Here is a 13,918-nt window from a genome sequence, read left to right as displayed (position 1 = left end):
AGGGAAATTCCAGTTTAGGGGAAGAAATCAGAAAACATTAAAAAGAAATTAAAGGTGCAAGCATATGGAAATGAAATGCTTAAGTATGTTTAACTGCAGAAATTCAATTCACCTACTCAAAATACCTTAGAAGCAGTTCCCCTCAGAAGTAAACAATCTCTTCTGGTCAGACTCTTTCAGAAACTGCTATGATGACCTAGGTTGACACCCTGTGCAACACAGATCACAGTTTCACCCAATAATTCCAAACCCTCAGGCTTAGTTACAGAATACATTTTGAAGAAACATCTAATTCTACTTTAAAGATTGCAAATACCCCACATCAAGAAGTTGCCCCTTCACTAAGACAACAGTTAAATATCTTCACTCAAAAATACAGCTCATTTCTACTTTGACATGCCTAGCACCAAGTCTCAACCTAAATATGCACATCTTTGCTAGATTAAATGGCCCTTCAGCATCAGAAATCTTTTTCCCCAACACAGATACTTATAAAGCCCAATTAAATCATGCTAAATAAATATTTTTTTAATTCAATTTCCAAGTTCCTTACTCTAATGTGTTTTTCCCTAGAGAAATTCAATTTAATCAAAAGAAGAATTCATGGGACTCATCAAGTACTGCAACTCTTATTAAAATTTTCCCTGATGAACTGGAAGTTTGTTTCAGTCTTTTCTCCATCAGATAATGACATTCAGTAGCACTAATTGGCAGAGTGACTTCACCTGTGAAGATTCAGGCCCTGTCAATGAAAACAATCTTTCCTTCAGTATCAGACATAACCAGGTTTCCCCAAAACCAAAGAATTTATTAATCTTTTCATTATTTTGGAAGATACAGTTTAGCCAAAGCTACTTGGGCAGATCATGACCTAGTTAAGCTATATGAAAGGCAACTGACAAGCTATATGACAATATATAAGCAGCTATACCATAATGTAAAAGTTCCCTCCACACCGTCCTTATGTTATATTTAGGAGCAACAATTCAGAGGGCAAGAAGTGTCTCAGTGCTTTCTATCACCAAATTAAGGAGCAGGATGGCTGGGGGCAAGGGTGTCACTAGATAATGGTCATTTACGTCCAGTGATGGCTCCACAGAGTGAAATCATACACAAGTCCAGAACACCAGAGCAAACATATGAGAAGGAAATGGTTTCCAGTAAGGACCAAGTACTCCATGTCCCCTGCTGCAAGACAGGAAGAGCCGAACTTGGCAACATTCAATATCCAGATCTCTCAGTGTTTCCTCAGATATACGAGTTGCACAGATCGTTAAGTATTACTTTAATACATCTTGTATATTAACATGTCAACCACAATCCAATTTATTGTCATATTACCAGTAGCTAGCAAAGATGGAAACTAATGGCTCTATTATCCTTTGCATGAAAGCCAGGATACAAATACTCCTGTGGGAACAAAATTTTCAAGAGAAAGAATGAAAACTAGGGGACAAATAAAGCCAACGTGATGCATGACTGCAGAAACAAGGAATGTCTGGCAGGGTCTTTTTTTAATTCTATGATCACATTTCTTTAGTGATGCAGCAACACATGAAACTTCCTGGATCCAATTACAATTCAGCTTCTATCAAAATTATATCTAAATTACTACTACCATAGCATTGATTTCACCATAGAGTTATGTGGAAACCCAGAATTCTCCTTTGTTATGAATATTCCCATCAGCTGAGACAAAGTTATCACAACTTCCAACGAAGTTTTTAAGAGCATGAGAGAGACACAAAAAATAGAGACAGAGCAATTCAAGGTGGAAGGACTCTTAAGATGTCATCTAGCTCAACCTTCTGCTGAAGAACGGTGAACACTGAATTTGGATGATGTTGCTTAGGCTTTTGTTTAGCTGGGCCTTGAAAATCTCCAAGATCAGAGATTCCACCACCTCTCTAGGGAATCTGTTTCAGTGCCTGACCATCCTCATGGTGAAATACGGTCTTGTTTATGTCAAGCCAGAACATTGCAGTGATCCTGACTGGAAGACCCTAGCACCTCGAGGAGTCAGTGATCCACACCAGAGCTAACCTGCCTATGCCCACACCTGTGCAGTGCTGCGTGCAGGGGCTGGTTTCAGGCTGGCATTGTGCTGCACGTGGCCGTGGGCTGCAGGAGGAGCTCAGCCAGCGCACTGCAACAGAGGAGCCTGCAGGCAGCTCCCACTTGGTACAGGTAGTTATGCCACCTGGGTGGCCTTGCCTTTATCTAAAAGTGCAACTAGAAGTTCTCATGTGAGCATCCTTTCTGCTTGACAGTAGAAATTATGAAGAGAGTTGTTTTCTTGTAAAGAAATCCAACAATAGCTCGAAGGACCAAAGGGGGGTAACCCTTTCTATGGACAGGGTCTGCACAGTGGGTTGCATGTGGACTGGAGGCCTGTTTGATGCTGCACAACTCAGGGTTCCCAACATGCAAACAGATGTAAGATTATCTATACTACTCTCTCTTTATAGTGTTAGCTCTAATAAATAGCATTTTCAATGATATTTTACAGTGTCTGAACACCCTTCTTGCTCAGATCATCACAGACCAGCACCTCCTGGTGCAAAACAAACTTTCCCGTTTCACTTTATGACCATTGTCTCTCAGGCTCCTGCCATGCACCTCTGTGAGGAGTCTAGTTCCATCTTCTTCATAACCTCTAATTTGATTTTGGTAGGCTGCCATGAGGTCCCTCCAAAGCCTCATCTACATGCAGCTTTGGGTCCCTCAGCCTCCCTTCATAGGTCATGTGCCCACTGACCATCTCTGTGGCCTTCCAGTGGGACTGTAGAGAGCAAAACTGGATGCAGTGGTTTAGGTGTGGTCTATTAAGTGCTGAGTAAACAGGAATAATCACTTTGTTCAGTCTAGTGGCTCCACTCCTGTATGCTGCCAGGGTACACTGCTGACTCATGTATAGCATTTCCAGCTTGTATCCCCTGTAAGTGGTTATTCTGCCCCATATGAGGGACTTCCCATTTGTCCTTTTTGGATTTCATGAAGGTCCTGTCAGCTCATTGCTCTGTCCTGTTTAGATCTCTCTGAAATGCAGCCCTGCCCTTGAAGATACCAACTGCTCCCCAGATTTGGTACACTCCCACTCCAGATCAGTGACAAAAATATTAAGCGGACAGGTCCCAGAATAGAGTCAAGAGGAACTCCTTCTGACCAGCCTCCAAGGTAGAGCACGAAGCACTGCTGGCAATAAAACAAAACTAAACACCCTCCAGTTTATCTAGTTGCCTGGATAGTTTTTATCATTAACTACAAATTCCACCTGCAAATATTTGTACACTATTTTGGCATAAATCACTGATTCATTAAGACTTTTCCGGTATTGCTAGATGATTTCATATTTATTTACAAGCTTAGAAAACCAGTTTTTAAATTCACTTAACATACTGCATCACCATCTCAAATGGGGGACCCAAGAATCCCCTAGTGCAAGCAGATGTCATGAAAAATAGCTGATTCCTTTACTCTGTTCTCGATATCAGTATCTTCTATCATCTTCAGTCTGAGACAGACATTTTCAGTCTGCAGCTTATCTATTACAAAAATAAAGAAATATCACAAGCCAGTCACGTCAAACTATGCTGAAGCCACCCAAATGCACACTGAGGAAACTAACTTGAGATGTTTCCAACAGAGTATACCCGTAAGGAAACGAGAAAGCTTTCTGTTTTCAAAAGCTAAAATTCCCTCTTTAAAAACCTCCTCTTTGAGAACTTTTCTCAGCCATTTTTTTCTTCACTACCACCCTCCTCTACAAGGACCCCATTCTACTTCAGATCTATGGATCTAAAAAGTCAAGTTGATGAACAAAAGCTATATAAGAGGTTTAGTGGAAACAAGTGTTTCAAATTATTTAAATCAGTACTATGCTTCTCTACAACTTTGTGTCCTAGTCTATCATCACTCCCTCAAATGGCGATTTAATACGTTTAACACCACTATTAGCTGCACTTCCTGACTTAAATAACTTTTTTTAAAAAAAAACTATAACCAAGGGTTGTTCAGGATTTGTTTAAGTAACTTTAAAAAGTCTGTGCATATTCTATTACACCAAATCTGTACAGTCCAACATAGATCTAGACGTTCAACTGAAAAAAACCCTCAGATAAGCCTTAAGGCATCATTGTTAAGACAGGTTGCTTTATGAAGAAGAGATAATGGATATATTGGTCAAATACCTTTAAAAACCTAAGCATGTTGTATTGGACTCAGCTAAACAGTTCTATTAAATAACATTTTGTAACTTCATACAGTACACAGACAGAAGGAGCTGTGAGGTACATAGTTTTACTTCCTGTACACCTCCTTCCATTGAAGTTCATTCAGGTATCCTTAAAAACAGTTCAATAACTACAGAAAAACTCCAGTTGTTCTCGGATGGTTCTCTACTGCTATTCATGCCAGGCAGTAGGAGGAAAGGTATTAAAAACGCCTCTATGAGTCTTAGTGAGAAGACAGATCTGGTAAGTGTAGCAGGAAAATCTCAAACTAGTGTAAAACTCCTCAATTTTTTTCTCCTTTTCAGGGAGTGGAATTACATTGCAATCCTTCAGCTCTTTGCTATTTCCCCATTATATCCAAGGTTTTTTAAAAAAGAGCGAGAGCACGAGTGCACACAATCCTGGTTTGGTCCCTTTAATAATCCAGTGTACAAGTTATCCAAGCTTGCTTATCAGAAAACGTTAAAACCAGATTTTAAAAGTGTCAAATGCAGATGCTGCATCACATCCTTGCTACAGTCAGTAAACCACTAATTGTTCCATGTAGACAGTTCAGAAAACAGAAATACCCAACATTCTCGCATCACATGTTAAAATGTTACCAGCTGCCTCTAACAAACCCATATCTGATACAGGATTAATCTTTGCCTGTATTTATGACTAGAAAGATAAATACCTTCCCTTTAATTCTCATGGCCATTGTTCCTTTAGTTTCCTACATCAGACATCTACATTTTCAGTTTACAAGCTTTACGAAATGGAAAAAGGGAATTTGGTGGACCTCTATACCTGGACTGTTTGTTAACAATTCTTCCATATAAGAAAGGCGGGTGACAGTGAGCAAACTAAGTTGAACTATGTTCCCATTTCCAAATTAACAAGCTAGATTACTAATGCCAAACAAGTCAATCACAAAATAGAGGCCATTACAGCAACGCACTAATACACTCCCTATGCAAGAAGAAATTCTGCATCCTCTATCTTGGTATTAATAATTAAAAATGCTGAATTACTAACACGAATTTTTAGGAAAAAACAGAAAAGATTTTTAAAGTAACTGTAGTTCGAACTCAAATTTGGTGACTACCACAGGTGAATGGATCGAATCAGTTGCCTTCGTAATAAGCACCCGGTGCGCTCACTTTTGGAACTACAGGATAACACAGGCTGGAAGTGACCCCAGAGGCCTCCAGCCCATGCGCCTGGTCAGAGTAGGTCTAGTTAGAGCAGGATGCTCAAGGTATTACCCAGTCCAGTTATGACCAACTTATGACCATGAAGAGTATAGAAGTACTTCAAATGCTGTCTTTTAAAAAAAAAAAGACACCTTCTTGCAGCTCCTGTTACATTACACCCAAGTAAGTTCATGCTATAGACTGACAAAGTCAGGGGCACCACATAAAATGGATCTTTATTGACTTTTATCCTTGCCGAACGCACACACACAGGAACAAACCAAACTGGTTGTAGCCTGTGCTTCAGTCACACAACTTTTACTGCTGGTTATGCACGAACCACAACATCCACCATTCACTGTCAAACTCCCAGCTGAATTACCAAGTTCACAGTTTGGAAGATTCTTTATACTTGTAAACTTAGTAAATCACACTATGGAACTGTAACATGTATCAATGTAAGTAGAACAAAGTTGGTAGGTTTTGAAACAAAGTGACACACAGCAAATCCCCAAGCTTTACTGCCAACTGCTGAAATTTAACATGCACAAATGTATCCAAATGACTCAAACTAACCCCTATTGCAATACTGGTAACCAATCACAAAAAATCACAACTTAAAGCTTTAAATAAAGTAATGCCTGAAGACTTCTGCAAACTTTGCAGAGGCTTCGTCATGTTAGACACTATACAAATACATAGCAAGTTCCTTCAAGAGTTTACGACACAAGGCCCTGAACTGCAGCACACTATCCTTCCATCGACCTCCACAGGTGAGGGTACCTCAGTCTGCCTTGCACATGCAATATAACTGGACACTGGTGAAGAAGAAAAAGGCAGAGGAGGGAACAGCAACCATTTCAAGATTACACAGAAGGTCATGGTGAACATGGGGTCTCAACTTCCTGCCCATTGCATTATAATTTTTCCTTATATTTAATTTAGTCCAAAGATTCTGCAGACAAGTAGGAGACCTTTCAATCCAAGCACATGGTTAACATTTATCATTCACGAGAGCAAAGACATAGTGCAAACCTAATCAGCTCTGCCATACTTAAATTTCAAAAACACAGTGAGATAGCATGGTCAATTTTTTATTCACTGTGTTCTCCTCACATTGTTCATGATTTTGATGTGCTACTTCAGCTGCTGGAGTGTTTTCAGTTTGACTAGGGTCATTATTTCTGGATCACTTTTTGATTTAAGTCAGGGTCAAAACATTAGCATTAAACAAATGGTAGCATGCTATATATTAGTTCTGACAGTAGGATATGACAAACAAGCAGTATATGTGGTTTTTTTAATAATGTTATTTTAATCATATAAGCTTTCTCCCACATCACCTTCCAGCATAAGTCTGCTTTCGATACTCATATGAAGTATCCTGGATTGCCATTTTAGATACTGGAAAAAAGCAAAAGGGAAAAGCTACTTGCCTGAGATAAGACAGAATGACAAAAATGGAACCAGACCTGCAGCATCCCAGTGCACTGTACTAATGACAATGCTTCCCATCAACTCTTCCACCATTATTTTACCTATCATTTACACTCAGTAACTATCTTAGTTTCTAGGATGTCAGCAGAGAATATGCCAAGCTTTAGAAAAAAAAAAGAACATTTCTCATTTTCACTGAGGTATCTGGCATCAGATCTTAGATGTTTAAATAGAAATTTTTCCCAGATCCAATACTAAGATGTAATTTCAAAAGTTACAGTTCGTGATTGAGGCTAGCCTAAATATCAACCTTGCTCTAATTGCATCAATCTTGTGAGCAGGTGGGTAGGTAAGAGAACTATCAAAATAGTCTCAACATGCTTTCAGTCAGCTGGCCAAATAAAAAGTGATTTTAAAAAAAAAATCACTGTTGTATAAAATAAAGAGGTTTTTTATTATAAATAAACAAATATAAATAAAGGAACAAACACAAAACAGTTCTCAGGTAAAAAAAGCATGCTGATATTAGACATTTGTCTTCAAAACATTTTACTGAGCATGGGGCTTATGGCATTACTATGGCTTTCTTCAACCTGACACCCAGAAGGCTGTTGTGTGTCCCCTCCAGAAAACCGCAACCACTAAAAAATAAAAACAACCCCCAAACAAACAAACAAAACCCAAAACAAAAACCGCACACACTCAAATATAAACTGAAAGTTGTCCTCAATCCATGTGGCAATACAGAACATGATAATTACACTAGGAAAGGATGAGCCTACATAAAGCCTGAAAATCATACGTATTTGCAAAAGAAACTCCTAAGTTATGTTTGCCCCTCCTAAATGGCAAGAGGGTCTTTGACACGGAATGCAGAATTTTTTTCCTGCCATGCCACTGTTTTGCTATGTGTCCACAGATTTCCCAAGTGAAAAAAACAAACAAAAAAATTTACAGCCTTCTCAGTCTTACTCATTCCTCAGCAATACATTGGGACTGAGGACTCAGCCAGACAAAAAAAAAAAAAAAAAAAAAAAAAAAAGTCACACATCAGTGTTTAGTCTGAAATTGATGTTTAAGTTTTTCTGGCTGATCCACACGCAGTCTTCTCTGCTCTTGTATTTGTTCAGATATCAGATACTCTCCACAAGTTCTGTTTTGCTAACACAGAGTGAGTGTACAGCAATATCACTGTTCCCCATGAGTTTGATTTATACCTTGTACACACAAATGATTTCGGTTTTGTTTTTTGCTGTTAGACAAATGGCAAAGCTGTTTATGTTACATTTTTACCCTCAAACTGTTTAACTAAGATTGGGGACTAGAAGCAGTCATGTCAATCTGGAATACTCCAGCATCAATCTTCTTCCTACTCATGACAGCTCCATAAAGAACTACTTGCTCCTCCTTCTCCATAGAAGCATGAAGCCAGCATTACTCTTCTGTGCATCAGCTCTATCTTTCCCCCAGTTTCTCCTCATGTACGTGCAAGGTACATGCAAGGTACATGCACCCTCCACCTTCATTTTTCAGTTTATTTTGTGATATTCTGATCTATCTTCTCTCACTCTTATAATTTATCTGAGTACCTGCTTCTATCCATTTTTTTCCGTAGCAACGTCTCTGGAATATATACTGCACTGTGTCTTACTACATTCACCTTCACTTCAGCAGTGTAGAAATAGTACAGGAGCAAGAATGTACAACCTCAGTTCTAATTCCTCTCTACAGCTTCCTTCCTGCAGCTGTAGTGAAACATCTATGTCCACATTTGGGGGATGGAAAGGATATTCCTAGCTATTTCCTTACTTTCAGATTATTATTTTTTTTAAACCGTGTCTTACTATATTTAACTTGACACAACCTGGTAGAAGCTAAGGCACTGCAGGACAGAGCCTGAACCACCCTCACCTCCTTTCTTCTGAATTACTGCTTCATTTTGAGCTCCTGCCTTGGTCTAAAGGCTCCCTGTCCAAGCTGGTCCTTCCTCTCCGATGCTCAGTTACTGTCCCTTGCAGACTGGCACTTAGATTGTAGTGGGACTGGATCTCACAAGTCATTTTTGACTTTGTCTTGCTTTAAAATTCCACTGTTCTTTTATCCAGGGTATAAATGGACATTTCACTCAGCAAAAGAAACACTCCAAGACAACAGTTTTCAACGTGTGATCCACAAATTCAGATCGTCAAGGAATTCTTCTAAGGAGTCCACAAAAGACAAATTAAAAACAAAACAAAACCAAACCAAACCCCCAAACACCAAACCAAGACTTATTAGTGAGTTTAAATGTACCGCTCGTAGGTTACACTCAAGAGGCAGAAAACTTTGGAAGAAAAATGAGTGTCAGAAATCAGAAAAGACTGAAAAAAAAATCCATGTTCTGTATAAGAATCAAATTCACTTTTTGAAAATGACAGAAGTGTTGCTGGGATAAGTTTTAAGTAACAGACTATCAATAGAAGGAAATGGTATCAGTACAAACTATTCCATTTTCCTGAAGGACTTCAATCATATCCGTGCAAACCCTGCTAATCTAAATCTGCCTTTGTTTATCTAGGAATGCCAAGGAAGTCCATAGAGAAAAAACGGTATCTCCTTCACCAATGAACAAAGCCAGACCATGGCCCCAACTGTCACAACTTTTAGGGCATGAATCAATTCCATCATACTGCTATATGACATCACCAATAAAGCTTATAAACTCATATAAGCTATTACCTGTAATGGAATGCAATCAAAATCAGAGTTAAAAATTATTATTTCTGAAGCATTTGAACTTTTCTAGTACCTCAAGACACTATGGACCGAACTGACAGACTTAAAAATTCTCATCACTTAAGGATACTGTGTCTTCTTCACACTATTTTCTAAACATTAAATTCTCTAACAAAGTCAAGTGAACAAGAGTGGCTGTGATGCAAAATTGATTGTTTTTTTTAATCTCCTCAATATCAACATCACCATATTTGTAAAAACAAGTTACTAGGAAATAACTCCAATTGAGCACTTCATTAGAAAATGAAAGGCGTATCTACGTTTATTCTGATACATGCACTATTAGGATGCATTTTCTTCCCTCAAGCCTGGTCTAGAGACATGACTACAGACTCCTTCCTAAATTCCTATTCCATACCCTTCTTATTCTTTTTTATTCTTATTCTGATTCATCCTGTTGGACCTCATCTGGCCAGACACATTTCAATCTCCTTCCAATATACCCTCCACCGGTACAGCAACTTGCTTGAAAAGTAAATTCTCGTGTCAGTCGAAGTAAAATCTGTTTTCACCTACTTCTGTAACACATTACATTTATCTGCTGCTTTTTAATGCTGCCACACAGCCACACTTTTAAGTAGACCATGAGTCTGCACCTTGGACATGCTTGAAAGCCGTTCTCAGCAGTGCTACAGAATACGCCTAGGTGTTTTGCTCGGGGCATTTTTTCCCTTGTTCAACCACAATGAAAAGACAACGTGCCAAAATCAAAAGACACCAGAAGTTAACAAGTCCCCGCGTCTGACTTTCACTCAAGTTTGGAGAAAACGCCATTGACCTCGCCAAGGCGTCCGGCACCTGTCAAAAGCTCGGGGAGGCCGAGGGGGTCTCGCTGTCAGTGCCCAGCGGGCATTTCTGCCCTTTCTCAGGCAGGTTTGCCCGTCTGTTTGCCTTGGCTCGGGCTCCTGCTGGAAGCCTGCCGCAGGGAAGCCAGCCCAACGCGAGAAAGCCTTTTTTTTTTTTTTTTTCCCCTTTTCTTCCCTTCTCTCCTTTTTAAAGGGCAGTTCCAGCCCCATCCCCGCCGCTGTCAGGGAGGATGAACCCCACCGAGTTCGCCCCGATGCCAGCGGCTCCCCCTACCCCGCCACCACACGAACACACACACACACACACACCCCCCCAGACCCGCCGGCGCACCCCGGCATCCGCGGCGGGGGGAAGGAGGAGAGCAGCGGCAGCGACTCCCCGGGCGGCAGCCGCACGGCGGGCACCGGGACCCGGCGGCACCGCCGAGGGGGAAGAGGCGGCGAGGCCGGTAGCCTCATCAGCCGCCCGCACCGCGGCCCCCTCCACCCCCCGCCGCAACCGCCGCCGGAGGAAGAAGAGGAGGACGAGGCGGGGGGAAGGAAGGGCAAGAAAAGAAGGGAAATCAGTGCCTCACCTTCCTTCTCGGCCCGGGCCGTGTGGAGGAGCACCGCCAGGACGAAGCGCAGCGCCGCGTCCCGCCACGCAGCCGCCCAGCTGCCGGCGCGAGGGAAGGGGGTGCCGGGGCAGCCGGAGCGAGCGGCCACCGCCTTCCGCCGCGCCGTCATCGCGCTGCCGCAGCCGGTTCGGGTCCGCCGTGTCTCCGGCCGGGCCGCGGCGCGCGCGCCCGGAGGAGCTCGGGGAGGGGCGGGGCCGGGCTGGGGGTAGAGGGCGGGCACCTCGCAGCGCGCTGCGTCTCCTGACGCGTGTGTCACGGGCGGGCGGGGGGTGGTTGGCCAGCGCCGCGCGCGGGCGCCCGCGGGGACGTTCTACGGGAGCGCGCGGGCGTGCGCACGCACACAGAGGCGCGTACCTGCCGCCGCGCTATTGCCAGGCGCGGGCGGAAGCAGGTGCCATTTTAAGTGCGGGCAAGCCGCCCCTTTCCCCTGTCCGGGTCAGAGAATTGGGGGCGTGGGTTGTTTTGGTTTGTTTTATTTTCTTAAATGTGCCTTTGGGTCTTCTGCAGGGGCTAACTGCACCTGGTGGGGTCATCCCGCCCCGTCAGTAGTCTCTTCTCCCCATCTCTTGAAGGGCTGGGTGTCGCTCTCATTGTTTCCCTACGGAGGGCAGCGAGGCTTCTGCCCACACTCAAGATGGTGGCGGGCGGGTGACTGCGCGCAGGGCCGCGGCGCGCGGGCCCGCCGGGGCGGTGGGAGCTCCGCTCTCTATGGTGCGCGCGGCGCCCTGCGGCCTCGCTTCCGGGGCGGGGGTAACGGCCGCCCGGCGGGGACACTTGTCTTCGGCGTTTGTGTCCTTTTTTTTTAGCTTCCCTCCCCAGAGGCGCGGGAGGTTGCGGGGCAGGGATGTCGGTCGCCTTCCCAGCGAGGGAATCCGCTCCCCCGCTGCTGGGCCGGGCCTCTCCGCGCAGCACCCTCGCTAGTAATAAAATGGGAGAACAGTGAGGTATTGCATGCCTGCGGCGTCGTGTGAAGCCCTGTGCTAGAGCGAGGGTGTGGTACTACACATCTGTGCTGTTGAGGAAAGCCATACCGGTCACCAACCGTTTCAGCGACATGAGCGGCCGTAGGGCCTTCATGAAACGCATGACGCGAATTTGCAGTGGGGGAGAAGGCTTGTTAGGACTACAAGGTTGCGTATCTGTCAAGTGGCTGCAATGTTGCACTGGCAAATGGGCACATTTCATTGATGCTGAAAGGAGCTGTGATACCAGGTGTGTGATGTGGTGAGGCTGCCGATAAGAAATGTGAACCGCAGCCCTAGCTTTCTCTGGATCTCGGCTGTCCAAGATCAGGACTGATACTGCCAAAGTCATCTTGGATAAAGCGGCAGAGGGAGAAGTCTGTAGCACAAATAGTCTCTGTTCACTGATGAACTGGCTCAGCTTTTTAGTGTAAAAAGTTGTATGAACCCATGCTCCATTCCTTAATCATTAATTTCCCTATGTGATCAACATGTTACATTTGGTTGAAAGTGCTTGAACACGTGGTTGAATTGCAAATGTCACAACAGGATGATAGATTTGGATAGTGTAATAGGCCCAGAGTCTCTAAGGGACTGAGTAATGCACAGCCTAACTAAAAATAGTAACATTTATTATGGCTTTTACACAATCATAACATACACTGTTCTTTGTTGCCAGAACACCCCAAAGACACCTTGAAATTCTGGATACTGTTGTTTTTTTGAACTATGGCCACAGCATCAACTAGTTTTATTTTCAAGGGAGAAATGGAAAGTTAGAAACAATGGGTCGAGGCCTTCCTCAGCAACAGTGATCATTTCCAGAAGACGTATGAAGATCTGAGTTGAAGGCTTCTGTGTAATTATTAATCTTTCAAACTTGCATAATCTTTTGACCACTGCATTGAAAAAGGACATGCATGAATCAGTGACTTAAGAGCATGAGTCTCTGGTCACAGTTCTCAGAACCACCCAAACCACAGTAAATATAAAGCCCGATCACAGCTGTGAGCAGGAGCCCACGTGTTGGCTTCTGTGGAGGATAGGTATGTACATCAAAGAGCATAATCAAATCTAGTTAAACGAACTCAGAAAGATGAACACCAGTTAGTGCTGCTTCTTTATTACAGTGGACCCTGTATGATCTTGATTTTACCTTCTTAACTAGGCTTCTACTGTACACACATTGCTTTTCTGGGAAAAGAAGTCAGCTATTTTCTATTTCTCGTATTTCAAATCCAGTGTTGCACAACCGAGCAGCCAGACTTTCTCGCTTTAATTGATGCTGTAGAGCATCATACCCACTAAAATGAATGGGAACTCTAATGAAACTAAGATGTAAGGATGGCAAAATCTGCCTCGGAGTAAAAATGGAAATGCCAACTGTGTTATTAAAAAAAAGAGGCCATGATATAAAAGAGAACAACTGTGAGTCCTACCATTATGGTATGTATGAATCTTAAACCTTACAGCATTAAAATATGGGCAGTTTCTAATTGTTCTATATACAGAATGTATTTTTCAAAAGATATTATTAGATGTGTAGAAAACAAATAGCTCACAGTACACATTCTCCCTTTCATCTTTGTCCAGAACTCCCACTGTTTTCTGTGCAGGAAAAAACAATACAATATGGTTCAATGTCTGTAAATGATAAAGCAAAAAGCATTCTATTAATTTATTTCTGAATTAATCTGGGTTATATTATTGCATACATGTATGAGGCTTTTCAAGTTGCTTGGTTTATGCATGCAGTGCATATAAATGTTAACATTTGGATATTGCAATATTGCTTGAGCCTGTTGAAAGGTTTTTTAAAAAACAATTCCTATACTAAAAATAAAAAAACTTCTTATAATGTAGTATGACGAGACATAGAATATAGTTTTTATGGAAATGTACTTGTGTTGATAA

General features: G+C 42.4%; 1 protein-coding gene across 2 annotated transcripts in view; it reads right to left on the bottom strand.

Moving 5' to 3' along the window:
- The window catches only part of TMEM131 (transmembrane protein 131), a 103,976-nt gene extending 92,802 nt beyond the window's left edge, over positions 1 to 11,174 (bottom strand). For both annotated transcript variants that reach the window (XM_068424104.1, XM_068424111.1), the window contains exon 1: positions 11,001 to 11,174. In XM_068424104.1, coding sequence (XP_068280205.1) covers positions 11,001 to 11,151 — 151 coding nt within the window. In that variant the 5' untranslated portion in view covers positions 11,152 to 11,174. The remainder of the gene's footprint in view (positions 1 to 11,000) is intronic.
- Between the last annotated feature and the right edge of the window lie 2,744 nt (positions 11,175 to 13,918).

This window comes from Nyctibius grandis, chromosome 2, assembly GCF_013368605.1.
Source record: "Nyctibius grandis isolate bNycGra1 chromosome 2, bNycGra1.pri, whole genome shotgun sequence".
In the NCBI taxonomy this organism is placed as follows: Eukaryota; Metazoa; Chordata; class Aves; order Nyctibiiformes; family Nyctibiidae; genus Nyctibius; species Nyctibius grandis.
The sequence above is the reverse complement of the archived record's forward strand: the minus strand, read 5'-3'. Positions and strand labels throughout refer to the sequence as shown.